Source organism: Strix aluco, chromosome 5 (genome assembly GCF_031877795.1).
Source record: "Strix aluco isolate bStrAlu1 chromosome 5, bStrAlu1.hap1, whole genome shotgun sequence".
Taxonomy (NCBI): domain Eukaryota; kingdom Metazoa; phylum Chordata; class Aves; order Strigiformes; family Strigidae; genus Strix; species Strix aluco.
In genome coordinates, this window is record NC_133935.1 from 18,081,213 (window position 1) to 18,104,414 (window position 23,202).

Consider the following 23,202-nt stretch of genomic DNA (forward strand, 5'->3'; position numbering starts at 1 on the left):
GGTGTCCATGTGGCCCTCTCATTTCTCCACAGTCACCTGAAGGCTTCTAACACAGGCAGTGGCAAGAGTCTTATGTATCCCACCCAGACCAAGTGTTCTGCTGGGCTTGAGATACTCCTTTCTGTAGGGAGTCAACTTGAGCTTCATCTGCATTTGAAGGGTGCTCAGCATTTCTAAGACCATGAGCTAAGAGAAATAGGCAGGGTAACTTTCCCTTCATGCTTTTATCTTTCTGACTTTCTTTAATCATAGAAGGGAACAGATAGTTCCCCCTGTAAACGCATCTGGTGCCCACAGGCAGGGCAAGGCCCTGAAACAGTTCAGGTACCTGCTGCAAGGCTGGGGCCAGCCATGAGGCCATGTACTGCATCTTTCTGTTGACTCTGCAGTGGAGGGGGCTTGAGGCAGCTTGGTTGAGTTAAATTCAGGATATGGTAACAAACCAGACCAACAGCTTTAGGGATAAACAGTTTATCTCAAAATAACAGTACAGTAAATATCAATCAGCAGTACACTTATCTGGGTCAAAATGACAGTAAATCAATAATTCACTAACACTGGGCTAAACTTAATTCAGTAAGTCCAACTTAATCCAAAACTTAATACTGGGGTCTGCAAAGACTTGCATGAGCATGGTTATCTATCAGGCCAGCAGGAAGCAGGGCAGGGCTTTTTCAGATGAACGACTCAACCAGCCTGCGGGCCTGGGAATTAAAAATTTTCTGTTCAGGCTGTCCCACTTTTATTGTTGAGTCATGGAAGCGCTATCTGAACTTGCTGACCAGGCATCACATCCCACCACTGCTCCCTTCTGTGTTGCTTCTTTCTGTGCTAGGAAATACCATCTAATACAATACTAACCTCACATTTCCACCCCTTCCTTAAGTGACTCAGTGGGGGAAAGTGTGATCAACTGTGCAAAAGTGTGTCCTGGCTGTGCAATGCCAGGACTGATGTCTATGCCACACACACCCCTAAGGGTGTCAGGTGCAGAGAAGAGTTTAGTGATGGTAACAAAACAACAGTAACAATAGGAAGCCCAAAAGGGTAATACACGATGCAGTTGCTCACCACCCGGTGACCGGTAAGCAGGCTACCCTCTGGCAGTGGTCCTGACAGAACGAAAGATCCTGCTGCGCTGACTGGAAGCTAAAATGAGAGAGAACCTGCCTCCCTTGTATAGCAAGCATAAGGTCACATGATATGGAATACTCCAATGGCCAATCTGGGCCCGGCCCTCCAGCTGTGCTCCCTCCCAACTCAGGGAAAGGCTGAAACCAGGACATTGTTAAATCTCAAATGACTGAAACTGAAAAAGTGTGGAAGGAGAGTTTGTAGGGTTAAAACTGGATGTATGGAAGGAGAGTTTGTAGGGCTAAAACTGTGCGTTGCCCCAGAGAATTGATTTCTCTCCTGATTGTGCTACAGAATTCGGGTGGAAGGATAGAAAAATGATGCAACTAAGTGCATTGCAGGTGTTTTTAGCCCTGTATATTTTGTGAGGTTTTATGCAGAGCTTCAGCTGGCTCCTGGTCCACTGACTCACAGAAGGTCAGATCTAAAGCAGCAAGGGTTAAGCAGAAAGCATTGCCCAGTCTTGCCTGAGAGGGAGTGGGCAGGAGTCTTTGGCAATAAAGAAGGTAAATGGGCTGGATGGGCAGTCAGGCTCAAGTGCTTCTGAATCAATTGGACCCTCTTCCCTGGCAGCTCAGGGATCCCAGCACCTGTGATGGGCATGGGCTGGGGATGCATCATGGTGCAGTTCTCCTTCCAGGCATGGTACCACAGTCTCCTTTGGGGACAAGTGTCTGGAGCGAGCTAGAAAAAGCTGTTAGCTGCTGATTTGAAGAGAAAATACAGGTGCCTCAGTCATCTTCCTTACTTGGGATGCTGGGTGAGGATACTTTACTGGGAATTGAGTGATACCTATTAGGTAGATTATAAGGAATTTGGAGTAGAAGCAATATAGTCCTCACTCGCAGGGTGGTGACAGTTACCTACTCAGGGAGTGCCTTATCCCAGTATACCTTACTTTGTGCCTTGAACCTTATTCCTTCAAGGGGTAGATAGCAGCAGCAGGTCTGACCATGACACCATTTGAACTAATTTCCCCACACCAGTTTCATTTTTGCATTCTCTGAGTGTATGTGTCTCTTAGGCATGTGCATGAGCCCTATACGTAGGAGTAGTGCCTAGAGAGAGACTGGTTTTTAAAATGCTCTTGGACTGGGTGTTCAGGCTAACATTTTACATGAGTAAACTCAGAAAAGTTAAGTTGAAGATGCTTAGTTTATATTACTATTTTTTTTAATATGTATGTATAAACTTTTATGTCCATTTTGATTTAAGAAAAAAAAGTGGAATCTCAAATCACAGTTTTAACTTAAATTCCCACATTTAAGTGAAATGCGTACCACCATTATCAGCAAAGCATATTGGCTTGAATGTGATGCCATGTGCAGTTATTTCCAGGCTCAAGTCAGATGGACAGCTAAAAACCCAGAGCAAGCTTAGGTCAGTCTCAATACCTACATGGAAATTAGTATGTTTATTAGTTAACTGTTACATTTAAATTGTCATCTTGCAAACTCGAGGCAGATGAACTACTTTTATTCACAGTGCGTTCTATGTCATGCACTGCTTCCTGAGTATTTATGTGCCTGATTAATGTATTTATATTTGTGTGGTCTGGGGAGATTGCTGTAGGACAGCCTCAGTGCTGTCTGCATTCTCTACCAGCTTGTCCCAGGACAGTCATGTTGCTGGAGCACAGGGATCAATTTGTAGCAGTCAATACTGTTATAAATTGGGGAAAATAACTTTCAGAAGCCAAATCAAGTGACTTATAAAATTTATTAATTCAGCAAGCGGTTGAGCAAGTAAAGCAGCGCTGGGCGGCCAGGGAGTCACTGCTCCGCCAATGGTGCGCGCCTCTCCTCTTTGGCAGTCTCTTTTTATAATCTTCAGGTTCTGGGCTGACGTGGGCTTTTTGGTTTCATCTGCGGCTGCGCCTTTTGTTGCTAGGGGGGTCGTAGTCTTCCTCTGCGTTATCTTCTGCTGACCCTCTCGGGTTTTTCCCTTATATGGCATAGCTCATCTCTATGCCTACTTTACAGGATATCGCTAATTGCAGACTTGGCATAAATCACATCAGACAGACATGCCCACACTCAGGCCTTCACCCTTTGTAAACTATCTGACCAACAAATGCCATTTGCCTCTTATCGCAATTGTAAATCATATCAAGCAGACGTGCACATACCCAGGCTCCCACCCTTTATCTGATTGACAAATACCATATGTCTCTTATCACAAATACCTTTAATGCCTTCAGCATGCTGAATTTCATCATGGTGTGCTGGGACAGTCAATTGATAAGCATGGAAGTGGTTATGCCAGGGAAAAAGATGAGCCCTTAATTCAAGTATCTGTTATCTAAAACTAATAAAATAAAACAGTAGTTCTAAATAAAGCATATCAGCCATGAACTTTACAGTTTGATGCTGTTTGCAGCCCTGTACTAGGTGTTGCTGGGATGGAATTAATTTTCTTCACAGCAGCTGTCTGGTGCTGGGGTTTGGATCAGTGTTGGTAACTCACCAGTATTTTGGTGATTGCTGAGCAGTGCTTGCACAGTGTCAAGGCCTCCCTCTGTTTCCCACTTGCCTGCCCAGCAAGATGGGGTGAGAGTAGGTGTAAGGAACTGAAGGAAATAATGCCTCAAACATTCATTGACACAGAAAACCTCAAGGACAAGTTGTGGCCTTTGGATTAGTCTAAGGAATGTCACCCAAGGAAGCCGGAGTTTCTAGAAGGATGCACCCCCCAATCCCTTGCAGGTGCATTGACAAACTCCTTAGATAAGCCTCAAAGGGGGGGAAATTGGGTTGAGTGAAACCTAATGTTTCTGTTCAAGCACAAGTACCGCTAATCACTGGCTCTATGGTGTTAGCCCCATACTTTGTGGGTCTATTGTGTAAGCCAGACACCATGCTTGCCTTGCTAATGACTGCACCTTTGCCATTGAAGTGGTAATAAGAACTGATATGAGGTGATCATTTCTGGGATGACTGATAGGAAGCATGAAGTCAGCAAAAATCTGTGGGAACAGAGGAAAAACCAAAGGTGGGCAGGGTGAGTATGACCACCGACTCAATTGGAACCCATGCTCCACCTTTTTCCTTGTCTCTCATGGAAATGAGTTTGTGGAATACCTGCCCCTCCTCGTCTAGTATGCTAATTAGCTGATAAGATGAATTTAAAAGGGGACAGAGACTTTGCTGTGTGGTGTACCCACCACCCAAAATTACTGGACCTGAGACAACACTGGATCCAGGGGTGGTGATCTGGATTTCTTTGACCCCCTTTCCCCCCCCCTTTCCCCCTGCCTTATAAGAGACCACATTACTTATTATCCTTTTCCAATTTTAAATTGTTTTCTACTGCAAGTAAAGCATTTTAACCAGTCGTTTGGTGTCATTTCACCTTAATTTAACCTGAGGGGATCACAGAACCCTTGTGACTCTTAGGGCTTTCAGTCCAGGTCATGACAGTAGGCAAGAGGCTGGGAGGGGGCACAGCAAAAAGCGATATTCCATACAACATAACCTTATGCTCACCAATAAAAACAGGTGGAGGAGGAAGCAGGGTTTGTCTTCCAAGGTGGCTGTTGCTCAGAGGCTAGCTGGGCACTGGTCTGCTTGTGGGAGGTGGTAATTTCCTTTGTGTTGCTTGTTTCTACCCCCTGTCTTCCCTTTCCTTTACCTGTTAAACTCTCTTTATCTTGACCCTTGAGTTTTCTCACTTTTTGTCCTTCATTTTGTTATAAATTGAGACCACAATGGACTATAATTCACTCTTTATTAATTATAGCAAGTAGAATATGAGCAAAGACAGCGCTGGACGGCAGGGGAGTCTGCGCTCCGCCAACTGCCGTGCTGAGTAGTTCAAACAGTCCCCTTTTTATACATCTTTACTTCCGTGCTCATGAGGTAGTGGAGGTACTCCGCGCATGCTTCAGTTGTTGTTAGGGGGGTCGTTTCCTGCCTCCTGGTATTTGTTGAGGCCGAAGTAAGAAGTCTTCCCTCTTTGTCTCATAGTTGACCTCTCACTCATATATCCTTATATGGGGCTGTCTTGTCCTGTTTCTTGTCGCTTCCTGGAAATCTGGCGGTTATCTTGCATGAGCAGTATCTGGTTCAGTTTGTGTGAGCGATTGCAGTTATCTTATCTCACACAGGCGGCGTCTGGTGGTTGTTTGCATGAGTGATTTCTGTCGTCTAACTTTACATTGAGCTTAACATAAATCTTAATAAACAATACCTTAGTCCACAGTTTCTCACAATTTTTTTCCCCTGTCCTGCTTGGGGGTGAGTGGTTGCATGGGTGCTTGGCTGCTGGCTGAGGTCAACCTACCACAAGCCCTGCTACAGTTACACTACAGGAATCAAACTCCCATGGACCTATCTTGAGAGGTAACTGGGGGGGAGGCCAGCCCTATGTTGGCTGTCACACTGATAAAAATGAGGTTTTGTTGACCACAGTTCAAATGAGGGTACAATGCTAGCTTCTTCGTTATCAGTGAACCTGGACGAAGTAAACTTCAATGTTTTTAAAAAGCAGTGAGGTCTACTGGTGGCTGTTTCTCCAGAGTGATCAAAGGATCAACCACAGGGTTGGGTTTGTGATGAATTTATATTACTAGTCTCCTGGTCCCAGTGTTACATGGGTCATCCGATCAAACACTCCTTATTTGTCATCATTCCTTTCATATTCTGTTGCTGGTTACTTCTTAGTGGTACTTTTGGGTTACTTATATCACTAATCTCCAGATGAAAATGGTTTACTTCCTTTGACTAATCATGCTTAAGGTCAGTCTTTTAGCAGCAACAAATATATAGTAGTGTTACCTAGCGGAAGATAGAGGCCATGCCTATGCAAACATTACAGTGATAATTTTTTTTAATAGCCCAAGCACTACAATATACAACTGCAAGAAAAAAAAAATACACAAATACAGTAACATACAGTTATGGTAAACTAGCAGAGAACTATTCTGTTCATGTAGTTTATTCAAGATTGAAGCAGGTTATATGAGAACATGCAGTTAACTGGCTATCACTCACCTATATCTTTAGAAGGAAAATTGGTAATATAACAAATAGACCACAAAATGTGACACTTTAAAAATGTTAAGCATCTACAGTTTCTGGAAGTACCCACTGTTTTGAAACACCTTTCTTTTATCTCAGAAAGTTCTAATCTCTCTGACATGCATCCCTCTCACTCCACTTTGTGACCCAGATGTGTGGGTTACAAGCGCAAGCCCTCTTCTTGCACGCACCTTCTGTGGGAGATGGGGTTGCTCCAGCTTTATGTGAGCATTGACTGTTGTGGAATAATTACTGGAGGTGATTTAGAAATCAAACCCATATTAAAGGCACAGCATTGTTCATACGTTAAGGAAAGGTATAACATCAAAGAAGCTTCCAGGGTGGAGTGCAATTGGTATGCAAGGAATCTATTCTACAGTGGTTCCCTGGACTACGCTGCCTGCAAAATAGCATGGAGGGTGCAGCGGAGTGAAGGCTCCGTGGCCAGGCTCTGTGAATCATGGCAGAGATGGGAACTTCATGGTACCATGGTACTAATAAGCTGCATATTTGCCATGCTGGGCCAGTAGTCTGTCATATTCTGACAAAATGCTGTCCTTTGTGTGAACTTTGCTCTTTGTAGTCTCATTATAATACCAAAACACACCTCCATCCCAAAGGCTACCCACCTCCAAAGTGTAACTACCCCTCACTGAGCTTGCACCCTGAATTTTTGTTAATCTATAACTTTAAAAGTGAAGTGAGAGTTTCTTACACGAGTCATATTAAAGGTATGTATGACTAGAATCACTCAAGTTCCACCCTGAAGATAAAAAATTGCATAAAAATGGCCTGAGAAAGAGGGAATGTTGGGGTAAGATACCATTGTGAACAAGTCAGGGAAGATAACTGCCTCTTACTCCTGGGATTAGTTGATGGGCTGAACCTCTCTTTCCCCCCCACCAGGGACACCTTTGGGTAGGATCCGGACTATCCTGAATACTTGCTTGAAAAACTTGGAAATCTATATATATAGAGAGAAGTTTTTAAATTTCAGATGCTGTATTATTTATAATCTCAGTATTTGCATGTGCTTTTGCAGACAGTATATTTATCACCAACAATCCATAAGAACCTGTACTTCTGTTGCTTTAATAAGCTGCACAAGTTTCTCATTGGGTGCCACCAAATTCTCTTAAGTCTGGCCGTGTGAGTCCATGGAGCGTGACTAAGCTGGAAGTGCAGTGTGCTGTTAGTGCATCCGTAATTGTGATAGTTCAATAAGTTGAATGTGACTGGACTAATAGTGACAAACTGGATATCACTCAGAATCTAAACCTACCTGCCCCCAGCCACTCTGACATCTGAGGATAATCTGGAACGCAAGGGGGTTTATTTTCTGCCAGATTACTTTACCCTTTAACGTGACAACTGTTCCCTATAACCTGCTGATCCCCATGCTGATGAGAAGGCATCCCATGAGTTTGCATGCAAACAGCTGAGGGGTGAGTCCCTACTTGTTGCACCCTGCACTGTCAGTCCCCTAGCTGCATACAGGCTGGGCTTCTTACAGCATCTGATGGAGAGGATGCTCTGTTTGGCAGAGGTAGAGGTTGTGATGTTGGCAGGATGACTTTGGGCAGTGTCACGCAGGTCTTGACTACTGCTGTTTACACTCCAAGGTGTTTTCCTCTTGCTAAAAAATTCGTGCTGCTTTTGTACTTCTATTGAATCCTTTTTTGTTTCAAAAGTGTCTTTGAACTTCTCTGTTTATTGTTTAATTCAGGTCATGATTGTACTGCTCTTTAACACCACCAGCTGGTGGTTGATGACCATCTTCCCGTTTGACTTGGTCAATTTTGGACAGATGCCATCCAGATAAACTAGTCTTCAGCACACACACACAGAATGCACACTTTACAATTTTACGATAGCTTTGTACTATTAACAAGTTGGGAACTATCATCTATATTAAGCTATACCATAACAAATTGTGAGCAAAAGCTAGACTTGATAGGTCCCTAAAAATTACAGTACTAAAAGTGTTGAACCACTGGAGTTTCCTTTCCCCTGTCATTGTGCTATATGATGTCAGCCAGCCCTCCCTTATCTATAATTTACATGTATTATGATAATGCAAGTAGGTAAACTGAAGAAACTTATCATAAGGCTACATGTGCTGTGACTATGCAGTAATGTAGGATATAAGGCAGGGGACAGAAGTCATTCTTTGGAATTCCCTTCAGCTGGCTTGAGACCCCCTGCTGTTTACCACCCTGATCATTGGACAGGCCACATTATCTTTCTTTAACCTGTGCTCCCTCTCTCCCTCCCTCTCTCTCTCTCCCCTCCTCTTCTTTATAATTAATTTTTATATCATTATGTATTTTTGATATGTATTGTTATTAAATTGTTAAAGGACATTGGATAAAGAAAGAGACTATTAAAAATTTGTTTTTGATTTCCTCTGTATGACTCACCTGACTATTAGTGGTTAGTGAACCGTGCTGCTCTAAGGGAGGAGGGAATTATTGTCTCCCTGCTTGCATTTGCTTGGGAATGGGATATGACAGGAGAAACCCCAGAATAAGTTTTTCAAGCCTGTAATGGTTCACAAGATCCTTGTATTGGCCTTTAAGAGACCATGCTCATGGCGTGGCGGCTCCAGCAACAGCTATCCTTGTGTGTTGACATGTTCTGGAGAAGGATGTTTGCTTCCATAACTGTTGATTATTCAGGTGGTGGGGATCTTCAGTGTTGTGGTCCTCTGCTGTTGGTCTTAGCCCACAGCTGGTGAGCTATCTTTTTATACCCGTTAATTTTACCAACTTGTTGCCTTCTGCATTTGCTTACTACATTTGAACTGGTTGTCTGTGTTCCCTGGTGAATCATAGAAACTGACTGTCTGGTCTTCATATAGATGGCCCAAATTCTCCTCCGATGTCTCTGTGAGGTGAATGTGAGGTGTCTCCACAGTGATTCAGGGACATTACATAAGATAGAGGCCAGAGACATGCCTAAAATGATCTGATAGAGAAGTCTAGGTGTAGGCATTTTAGTTGCATGATAGATTTGTTGAAGAGCTATATTGTTACTTACTCCTGCATTCAGTGGGGATGTATCTCCATTCCCTTTCTGTGCACTGTCAATGAAGAATTGGCAGTTGCCTATGTAGTAGTTAATGATGATTTCTGAGGCTTGCAGTCAGGGTGAGAAAGTAGTATTTGAAGAAGTGAAGCGGGTATGTATGAGAAATAGTCTTCTCTTTGTCTTTCAAAGCCTTGTACTGATACTGAACTTCTCAGTACTGATACTGAATGGTTCTTCCTAAGACAAGTGCTTTCTGCCAAATACCACTTTCTAAAGTACCATGTTTTCTTGTATTAAAGTTATAAAAAATTTTAAGGTTGTGATTGTGTTGGGTTTGTGTGTGTGGCGGGGGTTTTTGGTAGCGGGGGAGGGGGCTACAGTGGTGGCCCCCTGTGAGAAGCTTCTTGAAGTTCCCCCCGCTCCAAGTCAGACCTGCCACTGGCCAATGCCAAGCCAATTAGTGATGGTGGCTGTGCCTCTTCAGTAATGTATTTAAGGGGAACCTGGGAGGAGGAGTTGGGAGGAGATGTTGTGAGGAAGACACCTCTACAAATACTGAGGTCAGTGGAAGAAAGGAGAGGGGGGGAGGTGCACTGGCGCAGAGATTCCCTTGCAGCCCATGGTGAGAGGGAAGGCTGTGCCCCGTCACCCATGGAGGTCCACGGTGGAGCAGATGCCCACATGCAGCCCGTGAATGACCCCAGGCTGGAACAGGTGGCTGCACCTGAAGAAGGGTGGGACTCTGTGGTAAGCCCCCATTGGTGTAGTTTGGCGCTGGGAGAATTGCAGTGCGTGGGAGGGAACCACACTGGTGCAGTTCAGGAGGAGCTGCTGCCCATGGGAAGGACTCATGTCAGGGAAAGTTCGTGGAGGACCCCATGCTGGAGCAGGGCAACAGTGCATGGAGTCCTCCCCCTGAGGAGGAAGGAGCAACAGAGACAACGGGTGATGAGCTGACTGCAACCCCCATCCCCTGCCCCCCTGTGCTGGTGGACGAGAGGAGGTAGAGAAATTGGGAGCAAAGCTGAGCCCTGGAAGAAGGGAGGGGTGGGGGAAGGTGTTTTTAAGATGTGGTTGTACTTCTCACTGTCCTACACTGTTAAGTGTCATTGGTGGTGGCATTTGAATTAAATTGGTGTTTTGTTTTTTTTTTTTTTTTTTCCCCTAACGAGTCTGTCTTTTGCCCATGACCATAATGGGTGAGTCATCCCTCCCTGTCCTTATCCCGCTCTCCGAGGCTTTTATTGTATTTTTGCCTTCCCATTCCTGAGGGGAAAGCAGTGAGCAAGCAGCTGCATGGTGCTCAGTTGCCCTCTGGGCTCAAACCACAACAGTGATCACAGTTGCAAACTTACTTTTCTTAATCCAGCTAATAATGATGATGAACTAAGATTGTACTCATTTTTATGGTCTTGGCAGTGACAAGAATTGGGTTTTACTCTTGGCTTAGTTGTGTGTTGCATGTAGTCAAAGCTTCCCCACTGTTTAGCAAGGATTTTACAATTACTGCTAGTTGGCATCTTAGTCCTGTTTACATATCTCAATCATGTTTCTGAAACGTATGAATGTCTTAAATTTCTTCAGCAGTTATCGAATTCATAGACATGATTATTTTATCCCCTGATTATTTTTCAGGAAATAACCAGCGTAACATTACCAGTCTGAAATCTGTAGCTTGGATGCAAAGCCTGTTTCCTCATCTAAGATTCCTGCATCACTGTAAGTATTGCCTTAATACTGTTGTTGATGTTTTTTACAAATTTCATGTGTGACTTTGTTTACCTGTTTTGTTATTGGTGTCCTTTGAGAGCAGAGAAAGTAAAAGAGAGAGGGAAGGAAGAGAGAGCCATCTTTGAATCTTGATAATAACACCTGGAAAATTATAACTTTGTAGCTTTTACAGGCTAGATCTGAGTGATGCTTCTAATTCCTAAGTTTGAAATCAGGAGAGTCTTAAAATCTAGAAGAGCCCATGAAAGAAAGTCATCTTGGGAGAAATGACCTGAAATATGTTCTTGAGAGATTGTCTAACCCCCACAAAAAGAGAGGTGTTTGTTCTGCCCTAGGTGGTCTTACTGAGAGGAACTTACCAAGATACAAACAGCATTCTTGCTTGTAGGTTGTCATGGGTTTTTTGTTCTTTTCCATTTTTGAAGACTGAAGTAGTGTTTGGCTTTGAAGATGTTGTCTCTAACTTTCAGAAGTAACATGCTTACCCAGTTGGCCTTGTTGGTAATCAGTGTAAATTCTGGAATATAACACATCCAGAGTTAGAGATTTGTGACTTTGTCACCTCCTGGAGGTGTACTTACTGCAATAGCAGAGGTCATCTCCATGCTTCATGCCTTCAGCCAGCTGAGTAAGTTAACACTACCAAAAAGAATTAGGAGTGGTTTGCTTGTAGCTACATGTGCTGTTAACTAGAGTCATAGACTTGTGTTTCTCAAAAGTTAGTAACTGCCCACAGTATCAGGGAAGAGCAAATGACATGTGAAATAAAAACAAGTGGGCCACATTATTATGAGAGATTTTTACTGAACCCAAATTAATTTTCTCCTTTCTTTTGTTGTATTTGAAGGTATCTATGAAGTTGAGTCTTCTTGTCTGAAAATTCTGACCTGTATTATATTCTGTAGGTGCTTCTTATGCTCAGCTCTTAAGCATTGCTTATTGTATCGTGTTATACAAATGCACTGGATTTTTTCCATTGTTTTGGGATGAGAAGGTAAATATAGCAACCTATTGTTAAATTGAAAAAACGAACAATGATAGAATTACCAGAATAATGTGAGGGTTTTGTTATTCATTAGACAGTCAATAGAATTGTTAGTTGCTGCTCTTTTTGTACCTTAATAATTTATGGAACTTAACATTGACAACTTTGATGTCCATGGGATGTGCCGATGGAGTTGCTCTTCTACCCAGCAATTTATGTTCAGTGATTCTGTTTATAATGCATTCTAAATCACTTCTTGGAAAGTCAAAAACATTTTGATCAAAAGATTAAGGTTTGATTATTATTTTTTTTTTTAGCGTTTTGTTTTTTTGACTGAAGAAAAAGGAGTCAAGAAAAGATGGACTGGAATGTAAGACCATTCCAGAATGTTGACGCAGAGAACAATCTGCAAAGTGAAGAAGCGTGTTACTCTCAGTTGCTTTCTAATGCACGTGATTTTCCTCGGACAAATGCCTATTCCTCAAAAAATGCATGCACTTATGCTGGGAGTAACCAAATGGTGTATGTGCCAACTAGCAATGTTACCTTCCCTCATGTAAATGCCGAAGGATTCAAAACTTCAGATCAGGCCTTACCAGGAGCATCTGTAGCTGGTAATGATTTTTTTATCTCAAAATACGCAGTTGATCGACGTCCACCATCCTATGTACCAATAGCTCCAAAACCTCCCAATCAGCCGTCACGTTTGCGGGCAGAGATGACTCAGACTTCTTGGACAAACTCTAATGCCTACAATTATTCCCTTAGAAGGTTACCTCCCCTGTCTTCTCAAATGAACACTGGAAATAATATGAGGAATGTACTTCAGGAACCTCAGTATGTCATCCCAAATGGTTACACTGCGCAGCCACAAATGCCGCATCATAATTCTGCGAGAACTACAATGTTATATCAAAGTAACATTTATTCCCAGACTAATTCTATGTCTCTTGGTACATCTGAGCAACATGTCCAAAACCAAATATATCATCCCAACACTCAGTTTAAACTTTTACACTCACTGAATCAAAATACTGAATCAAATGTACAGCTGCTACAATATCGACCAAATCAGATGGGATCAGAAGCTTGTAGTGGATGTTTTGCACCGTCTTTGCTGCCTGCCAACTGTGATTCAAGAGCTGCAGCACAGTCTTCAATAGGTGTACCACAGGCAGTTCAAAACGTGCCTAATGGACGCACCCATAGTCAACAGAGGAGCCCATCTGATCCAAAAACTCCTTCTGGTTTTAACAGTGTTCAGCAACACTGTCAGAAATGGCAATCTGGAGAAGGCAGTCAATCAGTTCGGAATGTCTGTAATTCAAGTGGAAATGTGACAGCAAATCAGCCTTTTAATCAAATGTCTGTGCCATCCCCTGACATTTCCAAACAGCTATATGATGTTGTGCAAGAAATGGAAACTGTTTCTTCGGTGGCTGCTTCAAAGCCACTGAATGATCCTGCTTCAGTTCAAGAAAGCCAGAGTAATAGTTTGATGGATAGGCCTGTTAATTCTCAAATTCCTACAGCAGCAGCAGATGGAAGAACACTTACAAAGGACAGATTAGCTTGGGAAGCTCAAAAGCTGCTCGCTATTAAAAAAAAATGTGTCCTGCTTGAAAGGTTGCATCATTATAGAAGAAAACTCTTAGCAGCTTCAGAACATGACAAAAGTACTCCCCCACTTCCTTCAAGTTATCAAGCTACTCTTGCTAATTGTCTTCCATCGGTGCCCAACCAAAACGTACCACCTTCCCCATCTGAAACAGCGAAGACAGAGTGTCCAATACTTAACTCTTCACCTGAAGAAAGAAATGACAAAAACATAGCTAGTGCTGATAACAGAGGATTAGAGGTGACTCAAAGCAACCCTCAGGTGGAGCAGGGAAGTCTTTCAACAAGCTCTGCTCCTGTTCCCTCTCAGAGCAAACTCCCAGCTCAGTTAAATAATCCTGAGATCACTCCTGTCCTGGAACAAAGGGATGCATATGCTGTGGCCTCTTCTCAAACAACTGCGACATCCTTGAACGATGCTTCATGTTTTAGTCAAGTGGATAGCTCTACCAGAATTGCATCAAAAAATGTGCAGACTTACCCCGAGAACTCATCATTTTTACGGTTTGTATTGAGCAGCACAAATGTATTGAAAGAGAAGACAGCTGGTGCTACTGCTGATAAAATACTGACTAGTCTCCTATGTAGTGAAAAACCGCTGACGGATACATCTGTCTCAGGTGAAAGCTTACTAAAAGACACTAGTGAGAAGAATGTAGAAAATTTGAAAGGTGAGCAGGCATTTATGGTTCACAGAAACTCTCCTGTATCAGAAACAACTGAATCTAGTGAAGCTAAATTGCAGAATGATGTACCGCAGAAAAAACCGCCATTTACTGAAAATACATCTTTTAAACAGAGCAATTGTAGTTACTCTGTGGAAGAGCTAACTGCATGCCTTGGCTTGTGGAGAAAGCATCCATCGGAATCTGTAAGTGTGCAAAACAGCCAGGCAAATGAAAGCCCCACAGCGAATCAGATTTCACCTTGCAGCCAAACCACAAAAAATAGAGAACAAAATAATGTTCTGGTTAGTGCAGATGAAGCAATTTTGCCAGTAACTGCTTCTGTAGCACAAAAACTTGATACGTTGACTTGCAGTTTGATAAAAAGTTTTGAACTCCAAGTTGCAGTTGTCTCTCCTTTAGTACTTTCTGAACAGAGAACACAGAGTGAGCAGGCAGACAAATGTCCAGCATCTGTAGGTAAAAACTCTCCAGTGATTGACTCGGGAAGCACATGTAGCTTGCAAGAGGAGGGGAAAAATGGTTTAAGTGTGGTAAATACTGATAAAGGAACAACAGAAACTGTTCGGTCGTCACCCAGTGATTGTGTTCTGGTACAGAAAGTGGATTCATGTTTGCAACAGACCAAATCAGCTGATGGAAATGGAATAGTGAAAAACAATGTGAGCACAAATGGTTCATGTGACACAAAACAAAGGAAAGTTAGTCAATCTGCACAAGATACCAAAGAAAATCTGCAGCTTGGATTAGAAAACAAGCCTTCTGTTCCTGAATTGGGCATAAATTCTTCTAGTCAAATCTTTCAAGAAGGTATAAGAAACCATAAAGACAAGCAAGCTGCGTTAGAGACAGGAGATACATCCACAGCTGTGTTGGAAGAACAGATGTTTTATATTTCTAGTGTATGTTCTCTTGTTGAAGGTGATACATTTTATAATCCACAAATAGCAAGTATCTTCAGGTCAGTCCCTGAGACACATGCATTAAATGGTACCTCATCAGAAGGAAATGCATCTGACCCAAGGCAAAAGGAACAACATCTGGACTTGCATAAAAATGAGCTGAGCAATAACACTCCCCAAAGAGAGAACCTGCTGCATAAGATGGAAAAATCATCAAGCTGCATGAGTAAAGCAGGTAAGATTTGGGATGGTGTCACAACTAGACATTTGGAGAAAATAAGCAGTGGCAGTCCTCTTAAAACAATTTCTACCTCAGTACAAAAAATGTCATTCAATGCATCTTTTAAGCATCCTAAAAATAACTTGGAAATTGTTGCTAGTACAAACCAGCAGTTACCTCAAAATTCATTAGATTTCTCAATCTGTGTAACTGCTAAATCAAATGCATTCACTGTTCCAAGAGGCAACAGTAAACAAAACCTCATGTCCAGTAAAAATAACACAAAAAAAAGGATGAATCTTTTGGGATCAGAACCTATTAAATGTCTAAACAATCAGCTGTCTGAACTAGTGAAAGAGTTTCCATATGGCATTGAAGGTGCTGATATGCTAATAAAAGAACCAGTACGAAATGATTCTGTGGCTGAGCAGATGGAGAATCAACCTCAGAAAGAGACTCAAATTTGTGGCAAGAATTCTCATTTGAAGGACCCAGTAGATCAGATAAAAATTGCAGTGTTAAGCTCTGATCAGATGCAGGAACTGTTTCCTGAACACAACCGGTATTCCTCTAGTGACAGCAAGAGAGTAACAGATCAAGAGCCAGGAAAGGCTTCAATTTCAGCTGAGAGGAACCTTGAAGGCAGTATTCAGCTCAGTCAGAGACTATGTGAGAAGAAAAGAACACGACGAAAAAACTCCAAGCCCAGGAAAATAAAAATAAATAATTGTCTGTCTGTAACACACAAAATGCCACAGTGCCCCTATAGTTTTGCAACGTCTGATTCAGAGAAAAATGATGATCAACTTGCAAAAAATGAAAATACTGGCTCTGCAGAGAGACAAGAAAACAGCAGTAAATCTGATGCCATAATGAAGAGCTGTGCAGTGGGAAACCTGCCAATTTCTGAAAAAATCCCAAACAGTGTTAGTAAAAATAAAGAAGATACTTGCGCATACATGTCTGTAATGAACAAAAAAGCTAGGTTAAAAGTGAATAATGAAAACAAAGTGCTTACAACACAACAGGAAAAAATTGGACCACTTAATTCCTCTGAAAACCAGGATATTGATAAATCTAAAAGGAACAGCTGGAAGGAAGAGCTGCAAATCGACAGAGGAACCCAGCTGTTAGGCAGAGAATTTCATTCTGTCAAAAAAGAACATCAGACAGGCTCAGAAGAGTTGTCAGAGGAACCTGGTCATACAGATGCAGACAACATGACGAAGTCATCTAAAAAGAGAGTTTTCAAAGAGGGCCCCCTTTCAAAAGATAAAACCAAACCAGGTTTGGCCGTGAAATCCAGAACAGATGTTCACAAATTTGCAAAGTCAGAAACTGTTGAAATTAAGCATGCTGAAGTCAATCAAGGACAAAAAAATAAAACCTGTGAAGAGAACGCAGCTGAAGAACAGGACTGGAGGAAACAAAAGGAGATACTTGGGCAAGATGTAGGAATTAACGTAAAAGAGAAAGCCCAATTGTCAGTGGAAACAAAAGATAAAAAGCTGAAGAGTTATTGTGCTGATGCTGTAAAGTTCCCAAATTTTGGCACTGTAGACTTAAAGTCAAGAAACTCCAAATATTCTCAGCATAAATCTATGAAAGTTCATCCTTCACAGGAGCAGTCATACAAACGAAAGAGGAGGGAAAATATGATTGGGAAGAGAGATCTTAAGAAAACAAAGGTGGAAGAGGAAAGACTGAAACAATCTGAAGCAAAGAATTCCAAGGAGCTTTCACATAATTGCATGATAAATACTGACAGAGGTAAAAAATTGAATGGAGAAAATAGCTGGAAACCAAAGAGTTCATTAGCAGATCACTCTGTGCTTAAACTACAGAGAAGAAGGGCTCGATCTTCTAACATCTCTAAAAACTACTTTTCTAACAAAGAGAGACGTCTCGATGGTCAACACAAAGACAAGTGCTCTGAGAAAATGTTTCCTGATAAAAACCTGCTATACTTAAATAGAAGAAATAACAGATTAAAATTGCATATTCAAAAGGAACCGAAAAAACACTACCTGAACAGAGTTGCATTTAAGCGTACGACACAGGAACGCATATATCTGACAAAATTAGAGACATCGCCTGTCAGACCCATCTGGCATATGAAGTCCACAGCATCACAAAACAGCCCAGATGCGAAAAGAGATGCTCCTGTCTCAGAGTCTGAGAAATCATGCAAACTGGATGTACTTGAATTTAAGCTGTGTCCAGAGATACTGTTCAGAAATCCAACCACTGATGAAGAAAGCTTAGGTGCAAAGAATTCCCTGGAAAGAGAGAAAGTCATTGTGGCAGGTATGATGCTATCTTGATTATTAATTTGTAAGTAAATTAATTTGCAAGTAAAAAGTATGTACTTTCTAAATTCACGTTACACACAACTACAGACAGTGAAAAGATGGAACTGTAGAAGCTGGAGATTGAAATAACTTAGCTTTCTGACAGATTGTAGCTGTGGGTTAAGCTGAAAAAGAATATGAGACTTTGCCTTCAACTTTCTGTTTTATTCTTTTTCCTTAAGTTTTACAGAATAAAGTTAGAGTAGTTTAGATCATGGTGTTATCGATTTACCAATAAATAGAAGAAATTGTGTTTGATTTAATAGAAATATAAAATCATAAGAAATATTTAGTAAAATTTTTGTTTGTTGTGGTTTGTGTTGGCAACCGATTGCTGCTTTAGAGTCACCTATACAGTCCCATACCAAGGCCGAAGAGATTGGTCATAATCATTTAGTAGAAACGTTTGGAACCTAGGTAACCAAATACAAACTGATCTGTAAGTTGATTTATAATATATATATATAGGACCAGGAGAATACAAGTAGTTGTCAAAGTCTAGGATTAATAGAAACTTGGGGAAACAACCGTAACAGCTTACAAGTACTTGCCAAGGAAACTGTGTTTGTGTATGAAACTGTGTCCTTGGAAATTGTATATGAAAAGTTCTATATAAGATGAGTGATTTTAGTGCTTGGCGCGCTGTTGGTGAGAATACTCCCCTGCGCGCCCGGCCGTCAATAAAGAAGTGTCTTCTTATCTGCATCAAATTGGTGTTGATAAGTTCTTTATTCTGGATTTTCGGTAACAATGGCAGTTTCAAGTAACTTTGCAAGAAGGCTTTCTAACCTACCTGCAGAAGATAGCTTGGCTTGTTCATAGAAAGCAGATTCCCTTGATGTAGTTAGCAAAGGTGATCTGATTTGTATGCAGTGCTCACCCGGTTGTGTGTAAATCTGGCTGGGTAGACAGCGGAGGGAGAGATATCTTCTGCAGCATTGAGGAAGAGAGGGCTTGGGCCAGACATACACTGCACATGGTCTCCATAACCTTTGCCATCGTTGCTTTAAGCTGCCTTTTTCCTCCTCTTCTTCCCTGTCCCCAATCTTTTGACATTTTACGTGGCGCTTTGTGAAGCGTATTTGTGTCAAATGCTGTATTTGATTTTAAATAAAACCAAATCTTAAGTTGTACATACCAGCCCTTGCAGTCATTTTCACACCTAAAGGAAATTTCCTTTTGCATGTGCTAGTGTATGTGTTAGGAAACTCAAAAACATTTTTTTTACATTTTCTCTTTAGGTGTCAAGAGTAAGAAAGAAGATTGGTTAAAATGTGATCCAGTGAAGCAAAAAAAGCTGGAAGAGATCTATACAGGTGAAATGACTTTAGAAATATAAGTTAAATATTCTTTGCTTGGTTTTAACTGTTCCTTTACGGTAGCAAATCTTAATAAAGTATTCTAACTTATTCTTTACTAGCTCTGCTGCTGAAGTGGATACTGTAGAGTAGACATACAAGCTTCAAAGATTTGTGGAGATTTTTATTGCCATAAAAATACATTGTTGGAATTTGCCTGCATACATGTGTGCAGTTGAATCAGGGATAGCACTGGTGATGAGATTCAAGTACAGTTTTAAACTGTAGGTAAAGACCAAGCTAGCTCTTTCCCACTTCAAAATGTAGGAAGTGACGTAACAAAATCTAGTGTGAGACTATAAAACCAGAAATTGATGTTTTAAATTTATTTGGCTTTCACAGTAAGTTGATGCTGTCCGTACGTAAACCCATGCTCACAAGTATCGGGACCTGTATGTCCCAGTAGTCTGGCAGGATTACTTGTGTGACACACAGAGGAAGAACGGTGCCACTACTACATCTTCCTTGTTTCTCTTGATTGGCAAATTACTTTTTGGATGGTCTTTTGTACCCTTTAGGAGTCAACAGTCAGAACAGTGGCATATTTCATCTCAGGATCTTGGTTGTTCCATCCTTTGTAAATCTTGGATGAGGTTGCTCCTCGCTGTCTTTGTTTCTTTGCTTTAGGTGTCTTTCTAGCTATAGTCTTGTTTTCCTACTTGTCAGGAAGCAAGATGGTACATTCAGCATACTGTAACCTTGCCATCCTCTTCTTATCAGGGTGCAAGTCCTCTGCTGACAAGTTATTTGTGTTGAGGTCTTGATGCAAACAACACATTTTGCAGTGTTTACATCTCTTAGTGCCATTGAATGTGTCCTTGGCTATTGGTGTCTGACATTCTTTTAGCCCTTCCTCATGTTTCTTCTCTTTCACAAATGCACATTTTCATTCACACCTTTCTTAATATTCTTTAGAAATATCTCTTACAAGACACCCAAACGACCATTTGGTGCTTAAAGATGCATTGGAGATTGATTTAAATCTGAAGTGCCTAGTGCTTTAGGAAGGAAATTTGTGGCATCCTTTTTGACAGTGGGTGGCCTTAAGTACCACATGCATAAGAAGTAGAGTCATTTGAGACTCAGACTTTTGCTTTAACCTGCTTCTCTGTCTGTCTTTCAGCTGAGGACAGTATTCCACTTGATACAGCTATACAGATCCTGGATGGAGATGGCAAGGATCTTCACATTCCAATCAAAGACTCAAAAGAGATATTTCAGACCTACAGGAAAATGTATCTGGAAAAAAAGGTGCAAAAGCCTTGATAGCACTCCTGTATCATAGGTCTTATTTAATATCACTGGGAAAAAAATTCCAACACTAAAATGCTTTTTCCTGTTTATTTCATCTTTCTAAATAATTGTTTAAAAAAAATATTTGAGTGTTGGCAATTTTCCCCCCCTATTTGCCTCATATTTGTGAGTGATTGAGATCTTATTCTGTATTTATTGCACAAATACGCTCTGGTGCTGAGAATGCCATTGTCAAATGTGTTGTTTCTTTTTGGCATATTTGAATTTTTTTTTTTAAAGATACAGGAGTGAGTTGAATCTTGACCAAAAAAACTCGAAACTTATTTAAATTGCTGTAGTCTGTTTTCTGATTCTGTAAAACTTCTACTTGTACTTTCCATTGCTGGCAGTGGAAAAATATTCCTACTGGAAAAAGATTGCAGTGGATTCCAAAGCATTACACCTTTATTTTCTACTTACACTAGTCTGATTGCTGTGCTTCTAACAAGGCTTTTTATTTTTGTAGAAACTTTTTTTTTTTTTTTTAAAACTGGGAATACAAATATAGAATGCTCAAATTAAGCATACAGTTCAGGGGATACCATGACGTATTTATGCTGCTACCCAGTTTTCTTACATTTCTTTTTGTGGAACTTGTGCAAATTGAACTCTTGAGTTCTTCATCTGAACACAATGCTGTAAGCTGATAGTTAACTGAAGACTTGCCTTGTTTTTCTCTCTCTCTCTCTTTCTTTACACTTGAAAGAAAAGTGTGATTGTTGAAGTGCAGGGAGTTTGAATTCTCTCTTGTCTGGACTGTGTTACTTGCTTTAACCAGACTGTAATTAGTTTCTTTGTTTATAAGGTGTTAGATAATGTTTGACTACACATTCACTGTGACATAAGAGTTATAGTTTTTTGCTGGATATCCTGTTAATGCGCCTTTTCACTGTTAAGAATTTTGAATTTAATCGTATTTTTCAGAAATTTGGTACTTGATTCTTTCTATCTGTTTAAACCTTTATACTGAAAGTAAAAACTCTGTAGATACTTCACTGAACGGTTTTTATACTTGAAATAAACTTTTAAAGGCTATGCCTTGACGTTTTTTTTAGTTTAAAAGTATAAAGTTGTGTTTATTTCAGTTAGTTAAATAGTCATTGAAGATATTCCTGTAGATGAGAAGCAGCTTTAAAATAAGTGCCAGATCTCCCTTCTTAAAAGGTTTCATAGCTGCAAGTGAGAAGCGGACTTGCGTCCAAGCTTTTTCTAATGAACTCATAACAGCATGTACTTCAGAAAACTTATCAGGTATGTTTTTCTCCTCAGCATCTTTTTTTTAATTTGTTTTTCCTGCTCTGACCTGGAGTTGAGAATTGGTTGGCATGAGTACTTAAAAAGCCTTCAGTACTACTCCATTCCTGAAGATGTATGCTTGTAGGCATCTTGGATATAGTTACCCAGTGAAGCATGATGTTATAATTTCCTAGCTCTATCTGTATGCTGAATTAAAAATTGGCTTTTCTGGGAGAAAGAAGTCCTCCCCTTCCATCATATGTCTATTTCTTCTCTCAAACTAGGGAACTATTCAGGAGGTTTTTAACTCCCTTCCTGTCTGGCATAGCTATCCTAATAACTTAGATTTTTTTTCTAGCTGGATGCCCAACTATTAGTCTGTGGGGAGTGTTGCCACCGGAGAATTTTGTAATAATGTTGGCAACTGCAAGAAGGTTTTATTTTGCATTTTCTTGGGAGTTTAGCACCTGTATTTATACTTCCTGCATTAAGGAGGAATCATTGTAGCCTTAAGTGTACCCAGTACAAACAACACATAGTTCCTGTCAAGAATTTACTTTGGGTTTTGTTCTGCATAATGATACATGAAGCTGACTTAAATGCTTGAATGAATTCTTTTCAATGGGAAATTATTCAATCCATTGACCCATGACAATTATATTCTAAATAGTTGGAGAAGTTTACTCCCTGACCCTGTGCACTCAGTAAGTCAGACTGCCAGTTTTGAGTCCCAGTGGATACAGCTACATCTTCTTCCTCTCTTATACCAAGGAATGAATCTTGGCTCTGTGACCATGTTTACATGGTGACTTGTGCCTACGCTGCTTTGGTATGGCTAGGATCTTTGGGATAGACTGGCCACATCCCTTCTGCTTGGTTCACGTGTTGGCTCAGTAACTATGATGTAAGCCTGTGCACTTAAAGTGCTTTGTGCTTGCTGCTGGCCTCTAGCCATCGCTATGCTTACTGCATAATTGCATACTAAGAGGACTGTGCTGGATGCTCTTACTCAGTTGCCATTTCTCCTGCTGCTTATGGTGCTGACTGAAGCCATGATACTACAGCAAGCCCTTGGCCTTGGACAGGCAAGATGCTGACATCTACCTAGATGTGGCTACTGTGAAAAAACTAGTGCTGTGTGGCTTGAAGTGAACTGACAAACGTGGGTGTGTGTTGCCTGTACTTGAAAGGACTTGTAATATGAATGTCACCAGTGGGGTTACTTTGTACAAACCAGAGATCTTGTCATGGCTCTGAGAGCACTAATAGGTCTTAATGGTCCTGATCATCTATATGTGGGACCTCCACCCACACCCCCTGCTCATGGACTGAGGAACTCCATTTAAGATCCAGCCAGGGCTTCAGTCCCTGCCTGAACGATGTTCAAGGTCTAATTGTCTCTAGGTCTGTTACAATCATGCTTGTGTGTGGATATGGAAATTGCTCATTGATCCAGACCCATGGATGGCCTTCCTGCCTGGACTCAGATGTATGTCATTACTATGAAGCTGCCTGTCAATAATGATTGTGTCTGACCCTAGTTACTGTCACTGGATCTGATCCTGGCCTGTAGATTGACTTCCTGGTTTCGCATTGCCTCTCCTTCATCACTACAAGCTTGTCTGGTGATCTGGACTCTGG

General features: G+C 41.1%; 1 protein-coding gene across 2 annotated transcripts in view; it reads left to right on the forward strand.

Moving 5' to 3' along the window:
- The window catches only part of RESF1 (retroelement silencing factor 1), a 38,253-nt gene extending 16,680 nt beyond the window's left edge, over positions 1-21,573 (forward strand). Inside the window, exons 3-7 of one of the 2 annotated variants that reach the window (XM_074826243.1) lie at positions 10,818-10,901; positions 12,216-17,630; positions 18,916-18,990; positions 20,156-20,283; positions 21,490-21,573. In XM_074826243.1, coding sequence (XP_074682344.1) covers positions 12,257-17,630; positions 18,916-18,990; positions 20,156-20,283; positions 21,490-21,498 — 5,586 coding nt within the window. In that variant the 5' untranslated portion in view covers positions 10,818-10,901; positions 12,216-12,256 and the 3' untranslated portion in view covers positions 21,499-21,573. Of the gene's footprint in view, positions 1-10,817; positions 10,902-12,215; positions 17,631-18,915; positions 18,991-20,155; positions 21,361-21,489 lie in introns of those variants that run through there. The other variant, XM_074826241.1, reaches the window with a different exon arrangement.
- The last annotated feature ends 1,629 nt before the right edge of the window (positions 21,574-23,202 follow it).